The following is a 20727-nucleotide window of genomic DNA, read 5'->3' on the forward strand; positions in this document are numbered from 1 at the left end:
CTGTCAAGAGACAGACTGCTAGATCCCTTCACAGACACTCCGAACATCACAATAATGTCTTTATTATGTGTATGGGTGGTCTAAATCAACAGAAATGCAGTGGAAATCAATAAGCGGATATTCTTATCGCTCACTTTTCACTATTAATACATACAAATACATATAATCCTGCCCTGTCCTTTTTTTTTCTTTCATTAAAATACAGTAAAAATGGGCACATTTCAGACATGATAATGGTAATGGTTTAATTTATTTTGAACATGCATACAAATTACACTGGAATACATCACATAGTACAATTCACTGTTCACATGTCCAAAAAAGAGTAGGAAGAAACAAAGCTTGTTTAATCCTGCGCCCCCATCCGTTTCAATTGCAATACATTTGTTCACTTCCTGTATTCCAAATTGCTAGTTTAAAATAGGAAAAAATAGGAAAATGGTAAGGTAATATGATATGATAAGGTAATATAAGGTAAGACAGTGTGACATGGTGATTAATCGTGATTAATTAACTTGAAATCCATGATTAATCTGATTAAAAATTGTAATCATTTGACAGCCCTAGTTATAATACATCACAGCTACACATCTTGAGCAGAAAGACACTTTAACAGTATTCTTTTACAATTTTAAATAAATCGTACCACAAAAATAAAAGCAAGCAGCTCACAGACTCATTACCTATGGGTGGGTTCATGAGGTGACATTGTGTGCAAGAGGATATGGGGTTGGCCTTCTCCACCCAGGGTTCTCTCACAGCATTAGCGTGTGGAAGTTAAAGAGCTTCTAATGGGATCTGGATGCTGTCGTGTTTACCCTGGCCCCCCTCAGCCCGCCTTCTGCATTGTGGAAGTTACCAGGCTTTGGCACTTCACAATAGGCCAAGTGAGGGGACAGATGGACGTCCCTTTTGGAAGAGGGCACAAAAGGTAGGTGGGCCAGGGTGTCTGTAAGGCCGAGCAACTGCAAGGGATGCGGGGATAACTTTAAGGGGAGGGAGATGGTTTATAACAGAAAAGCAAGGCTATTCTCATCCCTTCCTGAAGGTTTTAAAAAATAGGAAGTAGTTTAACTGCTATAAGAACAACACGTCACCTCTGCTTTTCACATGAGCATGCAGTGAGCTGAATTTGACACTGTAGCTGCAAAATGCAAGTACTTCATTGATATTAAACAGTTTTCCTTAACTTGTGAAATAGTGAGCTAAGGTATCTATGACTATTAGCTATTCAAATAGAGTTTATAATGCCATTAATAACCTCTAAACAAGTTAAAGGCTTTATGAAGGTTTACTTACTGAAAAGTGATACCAAAAAGTATACATTTTGCATTTTTCTAGAAGTATTCTACTAGTAATACTTTAGTTTTTTCATTCATTGGCAACAATGCTTGCTTATCAGGAAATACACAGTCCAAAAAATTGTAAGGCCACTTGAGGCTGTGCCACGGTGTGATAATAAGCGGCTAATTGTCTACTTAAGGTTAGACTGGGTCAGGCAAAAGGTTAAATGGGGCCGCACAGCAGAAGGAGGCTCCTGTGATAGATGCTGATGAGAGAAGCAGAGAGAGAAAGAGAGACACAGGCGGTGGAGGAGGGTATAGAGGGAGGTACCAGGATCAGCAGCAACAGATGGGCCTGATGGAAGGCTCAGGTTGTAAACTTTGTGCCAGCAACATCTGTCCGTTTCTCCATCTGCTACAATCACTGTTTACAGTTTGTTTAGTCGAAGCTGATTAATTAGGAGAAACGACACTGGAGGCCATCGGTGCAATCCATTTGTCAATGCGTATCAATGATACCAGAATGAACTGAAAGCTTAGAGCATCGTGTGAACAATGAGTAATATTAATCGTATTTACGGCCAATGACATGAACTGCACAGGGTGTATAGAACTTACAGGAAAAACATAGCTCTATTTAGGATGGTGCCATGTAGAGTTGCATACTAAGAGGAGGAGCACAAAGCAAGGAAACAAATCTTGCATCTAAAAAAACAATGGTGAAGTTAATGCCTGCACCATACAAACAAGCTTTTTGTTTAGCATAACTCCCCCTGCAATGTTTAGACATAAATGAAATACACCTATAATAAAAAAGCATTTGTTAGACCTAAACGATGTACCCAACGTGGATAATACAACAACACCCTTGTATATCCCTGTTGTAAAGTTGTCATTACCATTGTATGTAGGCTGTATAATATCCTGTCTTTAACCTTAACCCTCAGAGTTAAATATAATGTATCATTTGGCTTGATCAGTTTAAATACATTGTAATAGTGTTACACCTTGTGGGAAATGACCCCCCCCAGAGATTATCCAAACAAATGAACAGTTTCACACCATTCCCATGCATAGATAAGCCTATCACACAACATCTGTGATCCTCTGGGATAGAACTCACGCTATGGGAAACCATGCATCTTCTATGCCGCATATCCTCACTGGGGTCGCGGGTAGGCTGGAGCCTATCCCAGCTGACTTTGGGCGAGAGGCGGGGTACACCCTGGACTGGTTGCCAGCCAATCGCAGGGCACATATATACAAACAACCATCCACACTCACATTCATACCTATGGACAATTTAGAGTCACCAATTAACCTAACATGCATGTTTTTGGAATGTGGGAGGAAACCGGAGTACCCGGAGAAAACCCACGCACGCACGGGGAGAACATGCAAAATCACACAGAGATGCCCAACGGAGATTCTTCCCGATCTGTTTGGCCAACATGCTAACCACTAGACCACCGTGCGGCCGCTATGGGAAACCTTTGTTCATAAATTAATAAATGGTTTGACACAGGATGGCAGTTATAAAGCCTGTACAGCCTGATTGTGTTACAATAGCAACACGCTCTTTACGTTCCACACTTGTGAATCCCAGAGACTTGCATCAATATACAGCTTTTGCTTGACCATGTAATGACAGAACAAAAAACCTCCCCAAAGAAACAGAAGTGCAACATCAAGAAGAACATTACCTTACCCATCTTACTTTACTTTTTGGCTAAGAATGTGCCAGAAAGCGGATAAAAAAAAAAGAATTAAGCAGCCGATCTGCGCTGAGTGGCGAGTGTGTTACAGACATTAATCCAGAAGACTGGAGGGGCGGAGAAGTGATAGCATAACTTTAATCCCAGTCTCCATCTCACCAAGCCTCCCATGGTGAGTTTCACTCAGCAAAATGAATCCCACTGGCTCTATTAGAAGAGAATGCAACTTGGCTTCAAATAGCAGCATGACTATTATTGAGTGGTGGTTCATTGCAATGACAATTGCGCACATTGTGTAAACATGAGCACATTGCCCCTCATTTCCAGTCTTTGGCTAGGTGTCAGTGCTCCTCCCAGGGTTAGGAGTGTTGTGACGGGCTCTCTCAGTGCACACTGTCTATATGTAACAGATGTTACTGCGGCAACAGTTGGTATTGAAGGGGAGGGACTTGAGGCCATCTGTCCAGGGTCAAGGTTTGAAAAGGGATGCTAGAGAAGGCTGCACGTTCAGGAATATGGCAAGTATGTGCTTAAAAGAAAGTATAGACCACATTGTAATCCAGAATGTGTGGGTTCTCATTTAAGATTGCTTTGCACAGATTTTTTTCCATCTTTAGAGAGTTCCAAGCGTTTATGCCACAGTTAAAGCACAACAGCGCATCTTTGTGGTCAGCATCAATACTGCAACAATGAAGGTATAAAAAGGTTTTATTTACATTGTGAACATGAAACAAATGCAAGTTTAAATTAACGACTGACACGACGTCAAGGACCTACAGACCATATCTATCTCATCGCGAAGATGAGCCATCTTCTTATGACAAACTTTTCTCTAGAAAAAAAAAAACAGATTAACAAGTGCAAATTTACTCAAGCGTAGTCTTACATCAATGCAAGAAGACTCACAACATAAATCTTTAACCTCTCCTTCTCAAGCAGGTAAAATTCAGGCACAGTCAAGCAGATTAGGTCTTTCTTCATGGTGAGGAATCCACAAGTAGGTGAGCGTTTTAGGTGTTCATACCTGGAATCACAATGTCAGGGAAGTGTTCACAAGTTACAAAAGTATGAGTCATTTTCCCGTGACTTTAAATTTAACATTTAACTTTAAAAAATTGCCAAATGGAAAAATGAAATTGAGGTGTTACACACCAAGGGTCATCATCAGGCTCCCAGCCCTCCAGCTCGATCAGACAGAAGAAACAGCAGACCACATCAGGCTCATTCACGCTTGGACAGTGCACGAAGCCAGCCTTGGCCATCTGTAGACACCAAACGGCTTCAGCGGTCATATTGAAACATACAGCACATACTTTGATTACCGAACACCAGGACACTCGACCAGCACCACGATACTCAAATAATAACTCAAGGTTTACTCAAGATTCCTTGTCATTTCAAGGCATTGAAAATATGCCACAACTGTATGAATAGAAAATTACTACAAAATACCATCTATAACCAAAGACACAAATTCAAATAGGCATCTCAGGTTACTCAATATTTTTAATTATGTAAAAATATTGTAGCTTTGATAAAAAAAAAAAATTAAAAATCTGTAAATGATAGAAATGTCTCTTCTGTATTACCAACATCGGCCTGTAGCTATATTATCAAATCCAACTTTAACAAGTAGATCCCAAACTTACTTTTCAATGTAATAATGGACATAATAAAAACATGATTTCAAACTAAATATCTATCTAATGGCTCAATAGAAAAACGATTACAACCAGGACAGGTTCATTTCCAGGACGGCCAGGACATGACCTTGGAAAACAGTACGTTTGGTCACCTTATACTGTCTCTCGCAGCTTCATCAGACTGGGTCATGAACCTCACTGGGGCGGGTGTGATGTGAAAAAAGTCCACTAGAGGTCATTGTTTCTCACGTTTGTGTGCCGCAGGTTATTTCAAACACAAAATGGTCCAATTTGTCTCAGCACGCTTTTCCTCTCATTATCGTTTTAGCATCCACTGAACAGCCCCAAGCGTATTTTCCCCCTGAAAACACTGCAGGGTTTTATTTCAGGTTGTACATCCAAATAAAAATAATTTGGGTGCTATGGCAGTGCTTATGATTACAATACTAGTGATGACAATGCATTACTAAATGTGTATGAAAACAAATTCAGCTCCATTTAAATTTCTGATGAAATGTATGCATGAAAATTTCAGCCATTTGGCATTTTGCGGAGACTATACTTAATTTAAAAATAAGACCTCTAATACATTAAAATACTGTAATACAGCTGACTACTTTCGCAATGTGTATTAAAAAGTATATTGAAGACAACTGTCACATTGGAAGCATTAAATACAAGGGTAAAAATGTGTGCAATGCATGGTAAGTGCAAGTGGTCCATAGCCTCAACAGGATTAGCATCAGTGAGAATGAAACATGCATGGCGGTCTCTTTCTGACTCTTTGGGGTTAACAGTAACATGGCATATAATGTTGCACATCCAGGGAAGTGTCAGCAGGCCATCAATCACAAGAAGATGAGGGAAGGCAGACGATCTCTACACTCGACCCCCTTTCCAGTGAAATCAAATCTGGCACCTGCTGGATCGTAAATCACATGCTGTCCCAGGCATGTACAGTAAAGGGCAAAAAAAGTAAACAGGTAGTAAACCCTCTCAGCTTCTTGACCTACACATTAAATAGATTGGTTTAGGCTGTAATTAGTAACATCTATGACCTAAATGATTTGACTACACATTGCAACACATCAAGGGCTGTAATAGATTGAAGCGACATGTTAATGAGAGCAGCCCTCTCACCTTTTCAGGTGTGCAGTTACAGTCCTCTCGAAAGGGCCAGTCTGCAAAGGTTTTCTCACGTAAATCATGACTGTACATCTTGCCGTGGACGTCAAACCTTCTTGTGAAGACTTCTACGCTGGCCATAATTCAACCAATGTATATTTATCACAACATATGGTGCTTAAGTAGAAACTTGCTAATGAATCACTCCACCCCCAGGTGACTTCCCCTGCATTCACAGGAGATTTCAGTTAACACTGATTGGACTCAGATTTGAAGTGGGTGTGGTCATGATGAGACCCAGGGAAGCCTCATACAGTATTCAGTTAATGACTTCATCATACAGCCGCACGGTGGCCTTGTGGTTAGCATGTTGGCCACACAGTCAGGAGATTGGGAACATCTGGGTTAGAGTCTACGTTGGGCATCTCTGTATGTTTTCCCTGTGCGCGTAGGTTTTTTCTGGGTGCTCTGGTTTCCTCCCCCATTCCAAAAACATGCATGTTAGGTTAATTGGTGGGTACGAGTGTGAATGGTTGTTTGTCTTTGTCATTTGGCTGGCGACCATTCGGCCATCTGTTTGTGACCTCAAGCTGAAACCAATTTGGGTTCTGCAGCAGGACAAACACACCAGCAAGTCCACCTCTGAATGGCTGAAGAAAAACAAAATGAATACTTTGGAGTGGCCTAGTCCAAGTCCTGACCTGAATCCTATTGAGATGCTGTGGCATGACCTTAAAAAGGCAGTTCATGCTGGGAAACCCTCCAATGTGGCTGAATTACAACAATTTTGCAAAGATGGGTGGGCCGAAATTCCTCCACAGCTGTAAGAGACTCATTGCAAGTTATCGCAAACACTTCACTGTGGTTGTTGCTGCTTTGGATTTTTTTTCTCCCTTAATAATAAAAAGTTTCATTTAAAAGCTGGATTGTGAGTTCAGTTGTGTTGTCAATGACTAATATTAAAATTTGTTTGATGATCTGACACATTTAGGTGTGACAAACATGCAAAAAAACGGGTTGTCCGGCTCCCTCCGTCGCTCAAAATATATGCATGCTAGTAATTGGAGACTCCATTAGTGTGAATGGTTGTTTGTCGTATACCCCACCTCTTGCCCGAAGACAGCTCGGATAGCACTCCAGCATACCGGAGAACCTAGAGAGGACAAGCGATATAGAAAATACATTTCTCCCCCTGTTGGCAGTTGAATAGATAGCATAGTCACTGCTTGTTGGGAGTGATTAATACGTTTGTGGTGCGACTTCTTACTTGGATTAATGTCAAAAAGGTTGGGGCATACATACATTGTTTCTCTACCAGAATCATGACTTTTATTTTTTTTTCTTTTGTACAGCTCTGAGTTAACATTGAGAAATATAAATATAGATGGCTTGTGGTGTAAATTTTAACAACCTGGTTAATACAGTGAGGCACAGGGATCATGGTGGTTTGTAGCGTATTTCTGTAACACTACCACACAGGCCTTTGGGTGCTGAAATGTGCTTACAACTTGAAACTGCTGTCCTTTACCCCTGTCACCATTGGGGAGAGTGCAGAGGGTGGGCTGCTTGTGTGAGTGTGAATCATTTTGCGATTGTGCGTGCTATTGAACAGCGAGCAAGTGAACAACTTGTGAACATTTGAGGATTTGTTGCATCACCATTTCGCCTGTATGTATGTGTGTGGCAGCGCTGTCACTGAGCAATTCTTTGCAATGCCGTACAATTTGCATTTGCAGGCAAACACTTTTGCATAAACACACCATTTAATCAGTTAGGTTGTGTTAGTTTGGGAATGTCTGTATTCGAGAATGACGGCACTCCAGTGCACAAATGCATGGTTGGATAAGTTGGGTGTGGAACAACATAACCTTACCCCCACCATACACCGTTGTGATGAACTAGTGAAGTAGAGATGATGAGCCAGCAGGCACTCTCTCAGATCCAATCAATGACCAGAAATCCCATGTTTTTTCAGTTCTCGTTGGTGACATTTCTGTCCATAAAATTTGCTTTTTGCGCTCTATTCCCTGCATTGCATCCATTTTGTCTGAAGTCGTCTTAACTACTTTGACACAATCGTCCTTTCAGCAATAGTGCGCTGAACCTCACCTCTACTCCTCATGACTTCATCAGCATTTGACACACTCTTTTCCTAGCCACTCTGCTGCAGCCTTACCCTGCTCCTTTCTTCTTCTAACACTCGCTCAAAGGTCCTCTGTAGATCTTTTCACATAGGGCTGCAAAAAAAACAGTGAGGGAGTGAGGGAGGGAATAGATGCAGTGGACTAGAGGGGAGGTGATAGCACCACTGTGGTTGTGGTCGATGTGGTCATGGCCACCAAAGGTGGTATGGGTGTGAGGATTTCTTCTCCTTGTGCTGACTTTAAAATATTTTTAAAGTAATTAAAACAATCAGTCTAGTGACCCTTTTCTTTCACCTGGAAAGCCTTGACTGTTTTCATGGAAGGAAGAATCTGAGGAAACAGGTGCTTCTCTGTGTGCCTGTGCAGTGCCGGAGATTTGACTCAGGAAGCTCAGCAGTTGGCTAATCAATGTGGGGCGCAGGTAAGAAAGGGATATTTTCCCCTCCACTGTAACTGTCTGTTTAGATTGTAAATGGTGCAGCATGAAGAGTATTTTTTATATTCTTTGTTTAAATAAACGCATATATTTGTAACTATCACTTTACACTCTCACTGCACACCAAATGTGTATGTGGTATGCTTGTGTGACCTAAATTGTATTGTTGGGATTAACTCAGATCCATTTCTTCTTGAAAAAAAATTATGGGGGATATACCACAGACCAAGTGGAACACACACTCTAAAATACTACTAATTCATGTCATAGATCTGTGATGATCTGTGTATGTTACTTTGGGTGTTCATGGTTTTTGAAAATAACTCAACTTGCCAAATGTTTCAAATGTATCACAAATGTACTTTGAATTGAACTAAAGAAAATTAATTCAAAAATAATTGGCAAAATTAATTGAGTGGCTTATTGCCATTTTTGCTATTGTGATATGTACAAATACATACAATTTTAAGACTACAAGATTGATGTGATGTATTCGTCACGGTGACGATATATACATATATATATATATATATATATATATATATATATATATATATATACAGTCAAACCTGTCTTAGCGGCCACCTTTATAGAACGGCCACCTGCCCTACACTGCCTACACTACACTGACAAATCCCCCGCAGCAAATTTACATGTTATAGACCCTGTGTATAGCAGTCACCTGCCTAACGCGGCCAGCGGCCACCCATTTTGTCTCCCTTGGTCAATATCTGACCGCATATAGCGGCCAAATTACCGACTCAAGTAGAAGCTTCATGCACGAAAAAGTTTCGTTTTTTAATCAATGAAGCCGTCGTGTGTAGACTTTAATTACTGAGTCCTAGCTCAGTCACAATCATTCACAAGATCCACACAAACTGTCAGTTCTTCCACATAAAAAAGCCGTCTTCTTTTGAGCTTGCTATTTCCTGGTCAAACATGTAACTTTAAGAGCATTTGCACCAAAACATTCCGCAAATTAGGCTGGGAACAGGACGTGCTCCCAGCGACGCTACAATAAAAAAAAAAAACATACGCTAGCATGCATGTGGCAGCGGGAGCAAAACTGAGTTTGGTTGTACTTAATTGAAGTATTTTAGAATGTACTCACGTTATTTTTGATCAATTCTCATCCACAAATCCATCAAAGTCCTCATCTTCTGTATTCGACACAAAAAAACCCGTCTTCTTTTTCGTTCGCTACTAGTCTGTTAACTTGTCAAGTGTTATTCAGCTCCGAAGCAAAGAAGGAAACTTCTCCTGTTGCTTCTGCCAACTTTATTTATTGAACGCGGCCACCAGACAGCAGCTCAGAACACACACACATCTCTCAGCATCGTCTCTCCTTCCTGCTTGCCCACAAGGCAAAGGTTAAACAAGCCCCACTACATAGTTGTCCAGGCAATGCCTGTAAGAAATGACACCGTTTATTTTCTCGTGTGAGACAATGTGCACTGGTCAATACTGTAATGCCGCTTGTTGTGGGGAAGGAGAGACTCACGTCGCCGATGCACTTTAATGGCTTTATTAACAGCGGAGAACACTGCAGGACTTTACATTCACGCCAACATAAACACACTTCCAAACTCTCTCGAAACTCACAGCTAGCACTGAGCCTAGCTCTCCTGCTCGGGACGCCCACCGTCACTTCCCGTCACTTCCTGATGAACTAAAGCTGTAATGACACTCTGCCGTATAAAAAGTAAAATATTAAAAACAAGCGCAAGACATTACTAGCACAACTTTGCTCTGTGGGTCGTGGATAATAACAAGCCTAGTAGTGCTGTACAACTTTTATCCGCAGTCCCACAGTGCCCTCTACTGGTCAACATTATTATTATTTTTCCCCCTTTTTTTCTTTTTTTTCCTCTACTGGTCAACATTCAGACTGGATGCCAACCTGTCTATAGAGGCCACCTGTCTATAGCGGCCACTTTTGCAGTCTCCCTCTAGTGGCTGCTATAGACAATATATATATACAGTATATACACACACACGTGATCAAAACCTTAAGACCAGTTGAAAAATTGCTAGAATTTGCACTTTGCACATTTGGATCTTAATGAGGTTTTAAGTAGAGCTACAATATGCAAAAACAAGAAGGGGGAGTGAGACAAAAAACATTTGGAACTTGTAGTTTAAAAAAAAAAACAAAAAAAAATGAAATAGGTTGTTCATCAGCTGATCAAAAATTTAAGACCACAGATTATAAAAGCTAAAATCTGCTCGAAATTTTCATTTTCTGTCAGGCATTCACACTGTCATGCCCTCCTGATGGCTAAAGCTCAGGAGCGTTCTTTTTTTCAACGTGGTTGGATTGTCGAGCTGCATAAGCGAGGCCTCTCGCAGCGTGCCATTGCTGCTGAGGTTGGGCGCAGTAAGACACTCATTCTACATTTTTTGAAAGATCCAGAGCATTATGGAACAAAAAAGTCAAGTGGTAGACCCAAATAAACACACCTGCGCTGAGCCGGAGGATCTGATTGGCTGTCCATCAAGACACAGGGCGGTCTTCCACCCAACTAAAGGCCCTTACTGGTGCCGACTGCAGCGCAATCACTATCAGACACCATCTGCGGAAAAAGGGTTTAAAAAACAAATTCAAAGATCTCCTCTCCTTCAACGCCACAAAACTGCCCGTTTTGACTACCCGGCACAGTGGAGGAGGGTCCATCATAATCTGGGGTGCTTTTTCATTCAGTGGAACACTGGAGCATCAGGTGGTGCAGGGTTGTCAAACGGCGGATGCTTACGTGCAGATGTTGCAGCGGGCATCCCTCATGACTGAGGGCCCTCGTCTGTGTGGTAACAGCTGGGTTTTTCAACAGGACAACGCTGCAGTTCACAATGCTCGCTTGACCAAGGACTTCTTCAGGGAGAATAACATCACTCTTTTGGACCATCCTGCATGTTCCCCTCATTTAAATCCCATAGAGAACATTTGGGGATGGATGGCAAGGGAAGTTAATAAAAATGGCCATCAGTTCCAGACAGTTGATGCCCTTCGTGAAGCCATCTTCACCACTTGGAGCAATCAAGCATGCCCAAAGCAATTTTTGAAGTGATTAACAAGAATGGTGGAGCTACTCATTACTGAGTCCTACTGAGAATATTTTTTGTTCTGGTTTGGAGAGTTTTTTGTTATTTTTTGAGTCATGGTCTTAAAGTTTTGATCAGCTGATAAACAGCCTATGTCAGTTTAATTGTTGTTTTCAATAAACTACTTTTTCAAAGTACTTTTTGTCTCACTCCCCCTTCTTACTTTTGCATATTGTAGCTCTACTTAAAACCTCATTAAGATCCAAATGTGCAAAATGCAAATTGTAGCAATTTTTCATCTGGTCTTAAGACTGGTCTCAGGTCTGTATATGTACATATTAGGGATGTCTGATATTATCGTCCCACTGATAATATTGGCCCAATATCGCATAAAAATGTGATATCGATAGATATTGGTATCGTATTTTTTCCTGATAATAAAAACAATATAAAAAAAATACTGTGCAGATGGACATTTTAATGTTCACATGGCCAGAATGACACCCCGGTTTGTTCACATACAGTGCAAGCCCACCTCATTTGCACTTTCCACAGGCTATGGTGTTCCTGGCCACTCTTACTGTACTGTATGAAATTTCATTCAAATCTGATGGTGCGAAATATGTTAATTTTGGCCCGGAATTACTGTGTACATCCAATTTGTAGCGTCCATGCATGCTGCTGCACAGTGGCGGCCAGGGGTGGCCGTAGCCACCCCAATGGCGATCCAGACATTTCAGGTATCAACTTATTCCCACCTCTATGAGTAATGGTCTCACCTTGGCCACCCCAATGAAAAATTTGTGGCTCCGCCACTGCTGCTGCACTAAGAGTGCTAGGCCTACATGAAAATTATGACACTTGATCTTCTATATATTTATCTATCTTCTATATACGTTGCATGTTTATATCTTCATTTGTTGTCTTCCGATGCTAAAAATTCAAAAGGTCCCCTATTTTTTCATATTCTGGATCATAGTATCCAGAATTACTCCATTATAGTTAGTTATTATTATTAGTTCTTTGATATTTTGGAGAACTTGTTGGAAACTTGTCCTGTATTTTTGTCACCAAGCGTGAAGGTGAGCTCTCGTACCGCAATAGTCAGTGTAAGTTGGCTGGGTTGGCTTAGTTTAGCGGGGTAAGCTAGTACGACTGTGTGTGTGCCACTCAGGCTGTATGAGTTGCGCTTTAGTGCTTGTTAATGTAACCGAGTGTTTTAGGATGGCCGCTGACTTCGTGCAAGTTGTGTGTTAAAAAGGAGCACAGCCACAGCGGCAAGAGGCACTCAGCTAGCTAGATCACTTAGCAACAGTAAAAACACATTTTCAACACACACCACACTTCCGGCCGTCAAAATAAGAGTGGCGCACATCCTGTCTAATAGTGGCAATTAAATAAGGGTGTCATAAAAAAAATTGCTTAGATTAATAAAGCTGTTACAATTGCATCTGCAACTACGTCTTCTTTAACCACAAGCACAGATATGATTGTTTGTTGAGGATTTTGTAATAATGAAAAGTTAGAAAAATTAGAAAAGCTACATCCGTTTCTGAAATACTGGGCAAAATTGTCCAATGATGTATTTGCATCAATAAATGTAAGTATTTTTGCATTTATTTAATAGTCATTTTATTCACTGACACACAGAAAAACACACTATCAATGGTGATAAAATAATTGTAAAAAGTAAAAAACTGAATTAAAAAAATAAAATAGAAAAAAATGAAAAAATAAAACAGAATTTTGGCAAAAAATAAAACTGATTTCATAGGGCCCTAACAGAGTACTAACAGACAGCACATTGCTGCATAAAAAATCCCCTTCAGAATAAAAGCGCACTTTTTTGCCCCTCAAAGACCAGCAACCCACTGGCAATGGGTCTCAGGACCACGCCCCAAAAGCTGGTTGCAACCCACCAGTGGAGGATCACTGGTTTAAATCACATAATGTAGATCATCCAGTTAAGGTTTTAACATTAAGACACACAGACCTTGACGTGGTGTGTCTTGGGAAAATAACTTTGTATGCAATATGTGTGTATATGTATAAACATAAAGTACTATGCGTGAGATGTTTGCAGATAAAAATATGTAAACTCAATGATGTCAAAATGCTTTATCTTTAAGGTGAGAAATGTCTGAGTCTAAACGCTGGACGACAAGAATGAGAATGACTTGAGGTGACGGTGATTTCAACAAGTATGAGTAGCAAAGGTGCTGCTCTTGTGTGATGTGAATGTGGTTGGAAAGAAAGATGTCCTGTTCTCCAGTGTGGGTGGAAAAATGCCATAGCCGTGTTAGAGTCTGACAGTCAACTTCAACATTCTCTCTCTCTGTGGGCAGGCACCCATCAGTGTATACACACAAAGAGCTATTCCAAAGCGTGCATTCTATATGCCTCTGTGATGACTTATACAGCACTGTGCAAAAGACCACATTTAGACATTTAGACCACATTTCTAACATGTTGTTTTAGAACTAACATAATGACCACGCTAGAATATCACTGAAGAGTGCAGACCTACACTAAGGCTGATTTTTCTAAACTGGAGTGTGTTTATGTTTGTTGTCCATCTGATTTAGTTAGCAGATTACTTTCTGGTTCAGAGTCAGATTCAGAGTGTACAACCGTAATAATAAATTCCGGTATTAGCTATTGTCGTTTCTGGGCATACTACAATTAAGGACCCACACCCTCGGTGTGCTTTGACCTCAAGAGCAAATACACACTCCAGCATATACAAAAGAACAAACTGTGCGCCTAGCCATGTCTGCACATATCTGATCAATAGTCTAAATACAGAGTGATGATTAGACCTCATTCTTGCAAGCTGATATGCTCAAACTTCAGACTTCCGGGCTCGGCCTGGTTCAAGGTGAATGCAGGGGCCCCGGTGTTCACCCTGTGCTGAGTCACCTGTAATGTTCTTAATGAAGTCATCCGTAGAGCTCATTATGTGACATATGTCATAAGTTGTGATTGATCTACTGGTAGCCCTGGAAATACCTTAGATTCAGGGGGAAGTGCAAGTATGCTATTGGCTACTGCTCAGCGGGCACCCCTGACCTTTGACCCTGGTAGTCAGGCTCTAAATTCACCACCGTGGTGCCAGAAGACACCCAAAACCATGATATGTGACCTCAGTGCAGACTCTGATCAACAACAAGCCTTTTCATCGCACCACACATGCAGAGTCGAGAGCAGGGAGTTAAAGACCAGCATATCTGGTTCCGCCTCTTGACATATGACTGGAACGTAAGCGGTCTTTTGACACTGCATATGAATTGTACTTAGTGTCCAACAGAGAGTTTTGAGTGGAGTGTTTCCCTTTCAGAAAGAGGAGGATGGAGGATAGGTCAATCTTACCTCTCTCAGGCATTATATACTCGATTCCTTTTCTCCTTGACATGCTGCAGTGATTTGTCCAGAAGTTTAATACATCATATCTCATGAGTTGTAGTCCTTGTTCAAACATACAAGCACACCATTTCATTCTGGAAATTGCTGGAGAAGTGTCTCCGTTTTTATACCAGAAGAGGGCAGCAAAGCCTAGTAAACCATTAATCACTTACATAATATTGAGTCAATTTACGCTCATGGTTTAGTGAATGCAATAAATAAAAATAACGATACAAAAGCTATATAAAACACAACTATGTTCAAAAACATGTACAAAACTGAGAACAGGTTTTTTTTATCATTTGTAGTAATATTAATGGGGCATTGTTTTACATTTGATAGATAGATCCTTTGTAAATAAATACAACGACATTTTAAGTACAAAGGTGAAACGTGAGGCATAAAAACTATATTAAAAAAACAGCCAATAATTAATACTACAAACATGCATGTAAATACTAACAGTACCAAAATTAGTGCATAAAATATTCTCAATTTATTGCACAAGCCTTATGTTTTTAGTACATTATTAAGTTTGGTGATGCCTTGCGGATAAACATTATGTAGTCTGGTGGTGTCTTTGCTGCCCGGTAGGTCGAATAGGTGGTGGGCAGGGTGGGATGTGTCCTTCAGGATAGTGTGAGCTTTTCAATTCTAAGAGTTTATTGTAATTATTAGTTTTAATATAATTATATTGAAGGTAGATAGTTTTCCATTTTTGGCGCCCCCTGGAGGCCACGATGCCCTTAGCATCTGCCTACATTGACTAATATACAGTATTTCTAAAATATTACTAAAATAGCCACAGTATTTCTAAAATATTACTAAAATAACTCCATCACATCATGTATTTATTTTAGGGTCAAGATCAGGCTTTGCAACTAAAGTTAAGGGGTCAAAATTGTATCTTGAGCAAAATATTTCACATACAAAGTCCTTAAATAAATGATCTACAGAACAGAACAGAACTAATTACACAATTAACTCATAAAATGAAATCAATATAAAGCACCAATGGAGTTTGATAAATATTTTATTCTAATAAGCATAGCTGCATGTGTTCATTGTGTCATCTCAATCAATTTCATTCGCAGAGAGTGCAGCAGCACGGCATGTGATTAGGTTATTTCTCACATGTGATTAAAAAAAACAAAAAACGTCAACATCCTTATAAACAACGCGAGAGATTGTTGCACATGCTCATGCGCCATAACTTGCCATGTCTGAAGATGAGAATGCTAACGTGTCGGCTTGCTACCAGCGCGCCCCGGTTAGCTACCAGCACGCCGGCTAGCTAGCTAGCCAATATCGGCCGGCTGCGAGCAACACTTCATCAGTAGGGTAATTAGCAACAACAGCACATCATCAGTCGGGTAAAAGTAACCTGTCTCACGACGGTCCCCTCGAAGTTTGGAACGTCTTTGGATGAATTTCAAGAAGGGTGCAAACTTGACCAGTCAGACTAACAGAGACGAGTATGGTAACTTTTATGCTTTCTAACTTGATTACTTTGAAATGTTATGTTGGTCCTGTACTATGCTCGGTCTAAAATGTTGTACGATTACCATTGTTATAACATTTGGAGTACGGGATTGTTTACTTTTCCAAGCTAAAACAGCATTTTCCTTGCACTCGTGTGACCAGTACTTCTGTTTATTTATCTGTGCTTGGAAGAGATGTGCCATTATTTAAGAGGCTTTAAACTATTTATTTATTGTACATTACTGATTGGACTGAAGGTTCAGACATGTTTTGTCATTGTTAAATAAATAGATCGATGTTTGTTGTCGTTGTACACAGTATACAACGAAACTTAGCTTGGTGGCTCCACTTCCATTTCTAGCAACACTGTCATGTTGAAACTTCCATCCATCCATTTTCTATACCGCTTCATCCTCATTAGGGTCGCGGGGGCATGCTGGAGCCTATCCCAGCTGACTTCGGGCGACAGGCGGAGTACACCCTGGACTGGTCGCCAGCCAATCGCAGCATGTTGAAACTTAAATATTCCAAATCCAAATTTAACAGGTACAAAAATATACATATAAAATATAGAATTTAAAATATTGATCCCATCAAACAAAAAGATCTTCATTCAGAAAGTCTTTTTTTGGTCTGTGTCGAAACAATATCCACATTTGACATGTTATTCTGTTGACTTACAGCATGCTTGGTGATATGATGTGCTCATTTATACATTAGAAAATACTGTAAGTATGTCACTTTCATATAATTGCCATCTTTATTTTATAATGTAAGATTAACATCGACATCAACAAACATTAACCGAATCGAATCGTATCGTTTCTACACTGCGTCGAATCCTATCAAATCTTGCTGTTTTTCAAAAATATTGTTTTTGAGTCATATCGTTATCTATGTATCTAGATTCAAATGGAATCGTCTATCACAAAGAGATTTACATCCCTGCTGTCTGAGATCGATGCCTGATGACTGCACAAGTCAGACCGTGTCAGTGTCATTTTGTTATTCATAGAAAATGTTCCTCTTGTGATTACACGACATGTTTCTCATGAGCTGAGAGGTGACAGAGGTCAGCACATCATTGTTACAATAAGTGATCTTTAGTCAGCTGCAAATGAACACACCTGATTGCCCAATTACCTCACCTTCTCCCTGCGCTCACCTGTCCAATGATGCCATCTGTCCCGAGGGTTCCAGACACCTGCTTTCTCCTTGTCCCCCTCCTCCTCCCTGTTCTTTCCTATTGGTGACACAGGATCACTGTGCTCCGATTTCACCTTCTCATCATGACATCCATTAAAGCGGCATTGGACCCCGGGCCCCCGTTGGCCTGACAGCACATTAGCACTCGGACCATTGAACGCAGACAAGGACCATCTCTGAATTATTGATAGCAATACAACTAATGAGGAAACCCTACCTCCTGGCAAGCACACACAAAGCTCAAAGAGAGACCTTCACACATGGCGATATTGATGCATTGGATCATTGATCATTTTCCATTTTCAAATATGAGTAGTCACTGTCCATGTATTACCAAACAGGAAAAAAAATGCTTTAATATGCTGCAGAAATTCTGAATAAGATAAAAAACATGTTATAGCAATAAAAAAGGCAATGCAACATGAAGAACCTTGATGTTAAGAAAGTTGCATTCCTATTGTAGCTATTTTGCTAGATTTTAATAATTACCGACAATCAGGGCCACACAGTCAGGAGATCGGGAAGATATGGGTTTGATTCTCTGTTTGGGCATCTCTGTGAGTTTGCATGTTCTCCCCATGCGTGTGTTGGGTTTTCCTTGTACATATTCCAAAAATATGCATGTTAGGTTAATTGGCGACTCTAATTGTCCATAGGTATGAATGTGAGTGTGAATGGTTGTTTGTTGTTGTCTATATGTGCCCTGCGATTGGCTGGCGACCAGTCCAGGGTGTATCCCACCTCTCGCCCAAAGTCAGCTGGGATAGGCTCCAGCATACCCCTCTCGACCCTAGTGAGGACAGGTGCCATTAAAAATGGATGGATGGATGTTCTAGAAATGGCTCTGACATGGAATGGGAGAGATGGAGTTCATATCTGACACTCATTTCTTCCTCCCTGTTGTGTTGAATGCAATTGGTGCTGTCCGTCATTTCACTGTGTGAAAGTTGCGGTTATATTCCGCTTTCCTGGGTCCTGCGTATAAGGCACAGGCTGATAAATGCAGTATTACTGTTTTATAAAGTAGATTTTGGGTGAATCTCTGTGTGAAATGCTTATTTGCAAATTAAATTGCCAGTTTTCCACCAGTTATTACATTACAATACTTTTTACTTCTTTAATTTAATTTACCAGTAATTGAATGTAATTTACCAAAGCTGGTTCCTTTTACTATGAAGCCATCTCAAACTAAATTATGTCTGTCTGTTTGCACTGTGCAACCTGTCCTACATTGGCCATACGAGCTACTTTGTCAGATACATATAGCAGGTGTTCCATCCTGGTGATGTGATTCTGTGTGGGAAAATCTTAATGCACGTTCATATGTTCAGTTGTGGAATTTACACTCACTTACGCTCCAATCTGTTGTGGCCACAGAGCCTGTAAGTGTTTACATACAATGGAGCTAGTAGGGTTGTCAGGAAGCCTTCTTAGTATTCTCTCAGTGACTCACCGCCTGAGTGTGAGGAGGGTGCCTTGGTGTAGCAGTGCTGGGGTTTATGGTGATGGAACAGCGAGTGAGGGAGCATGCAGGACAAGAGGCGCTGTGAACATCAGGCAGCGTTTTCTTTCGCCCCAGCCTCACGTGTTTTGTATCTATGTGTTTGCAAGCATGCACGCCCAGAGGGATTAATTTTTTGACAGCTTTGTTAAGCCTTCTTTTAAGCGCAGAGCTTTGCAGTAACATTACGCCTGTGTGCTTTTCAAAAGGTCCCCCTTCTTTTGCCTTAGTCTGTGAAACAGAGCAGTACCCTGTTATTGGAGTCGAGCTTTATGATGCGCATGAAACTGCTGAGAGGATCCTCTTCAATTAGTCAAAGCCATCCTGTTGTATAATGTTTCATTTTCTGCCGTGACTTTGCATCACCCCGGTCGTCTCTTTTTGTCACTCCACATCTCTTCATTCCACTGTCACTTTGGTTTAGTTTAATCTCTGCCCCTCCTTCTCAGTGCTTCCTCTGCTCTGTCACTTTCTATTTCATCTCTTCTTTCTGCATGCCAACCCCCCACCCCCTCCGCCTTCTTGCCTGGATAGGTAACCTTGCCTGAGTAGGCTAAGAGAAAAAGTAGAAGCAAAGATCCAAATAGAGAGGAGGTTAATCCTTTGGCAAGTCCACAGACACACAGAGTCAAAGGACACATAGAGGAGAGGGGCAGTGGACAACAATTGCAATAAACAGATGTGACAGTCAAACAGCCCACAGGGAGGTGTCTGTGTGTGTGTGTGTGTAGACGGGGGGGATTGTGGGAAAGCACTGTGAGAAACTGTGGTGGGAGGAGATAGCATTCTCAGTCATGACTTCCTCTCTGCATGATGACAAGTGTCTGCAGCAGCTCCCATTGGTTGTAGCTGCCACCAATCAGAGTGAAGGCATGCAAGGTGCCTCTAGGTTAAACCCAACCCAAAAGCAAGAGACAGAGCCGTGGAAAGCAAGTGTGTGTTTTGCAGAGTGTGTGTGTATATGTGTGTGTGAAGCAGGCACAGTGCATTGAAGCTCCTTTCCTTGCCCCTGAAGCTCCTGATGAAACAATAGTTGGGAAGTTGTTTGTCAGCTGTTTCTTGGAGATCACTGCAATCCCTCCTGGCCACTGGAGAAGAAGAGAAGAAGATCTTAGCTCTGTAGACTCCCCCTCTGATTGGTTACCTCACTTCAGGTTCCCCCTCCTCCTTCTGACTCTCCTCTCTCTCTTTTTCTCCTTTACAACTAAAGCTCTACATAGTGTCTTCAGGCTTACCTGAGCCACAGCTGCAGGAACACTGGACCCCCTCCTCCACACACACACGCACGCACACACACGCACACACACACACACATAGACACACACCCTGCCATCATATTCACTCTGTCTCGCTCGCACACACACAGACACACGCACACGCACGCACACACACACACACACACACACACACACCGATAGCTTTTCACCTGGAGAGTGCAGACATACTGGACGGCATGTGCAACAGCAGTTTCTCTTCACATGAGCCTCTTTGAGTTGACTCCTTCTGGATTGTGGAGGACAACTCTGAGGACGGACTATTGAGCTATTTGTCTAAAGGACTCAGATACGGGCGCACCAGAGCCAACGCACAGCATGATTTTGGGTGAGTGTGCAGCTTTTTTTGATGCATGGAAGGTCAATCATGTTGTATCACTAAATCCTAAGTGAGCCGCCTGTCATTAGTATACTCTGCCTGGTGTTTAGTGTGCATCTGTCAACACAGAGGCAGGATAAACCCTTAAACCACAGCAT

General features: G+C 41.2%; 2 protein-coding genes across 2 annotated transcripts in view; one reads left to right on the plus strand and one right to left on the minus strand.

Annotated features, from left to right (window-relative positions):
• Positions 1-668: 668 nt before the first annotated feature.
• birc5b (baculoviral IAP repeat containing 5b) lies at positions 669-5907 on the minus strand. Its single transcript, XM_054771741.1, has 6 exons — positions 5782-5907; positions 4151-4260; positions 3905-4022; positions 3780-3830; positions 819-965; positions 669-683 (listed from the first exon to the last, which is right to left on the minus strand). The coding sequence occupies exons 1-6, from the start codon at positions 5905-5907 to the stop codon at positions 669-671; spliced, it is 567 nt and encodes a 188-aa protein (XP_054627716.1).
• Positions 5908-19973: 14066 nt separating this feature from the next.
• Positions 19974-20727, plus strand: part of znf385a (zinc finger protein 385A) — an 82477-nt gene continuing 81723 nt past the window's right edge. Inside the window, exon 1 of the mRNA XM_054777112.1 lies at positions 19974-20578. Within this exon, the coding sequence (XP_054633087.1) occupies positions 20569-20578 (10 nt within the window). The 5' untranslated portion in view covers positions 19974-20568. The remainder of the gene's footprint in view (positions 20579-20727) is intronic.

Source organism: Dunckerocampus dactyliophorus, chromosome 1, assembly GCF_027744805.1.
Source record: "Dunckerocampus dactyliophorus isolate RoL2022-P2 chromosome 1, RoL_Ddac_1.1, whole genome shotgun sequence".
NCBI lineage: Eukaryota > Metazoa > Chordata > Actinopteri > Syngnathiformes > Syngnathidae > Dunckerocampus > Dunckerocampus dactyliophorus.

Bases quoted from the DNA above. Each gene is read 5' to 3' on its own strand.
- birc5b (XM_054771741.1), bottom strand. From the start codon at position 5,907: ATGGCCAGCGTAGAAGTCTTCACAAGAAGGTTTGACGTCCACGGCAAG. The intron at 4,261-5,781 runs GTGAGAGGGCTG...TGGTGTCTACAG, and splicing joins GTAACTGCACACCTGAAAAG to ATGGCCAAGGCTGGCTTCGT. The intron at 4,023-4,150 runs GTGTGTAACACC...TTGTGATTCCAG, and splicing joins GAGCCTGATGATGACCCTTG to GTATGAACACCTAAAACGCT.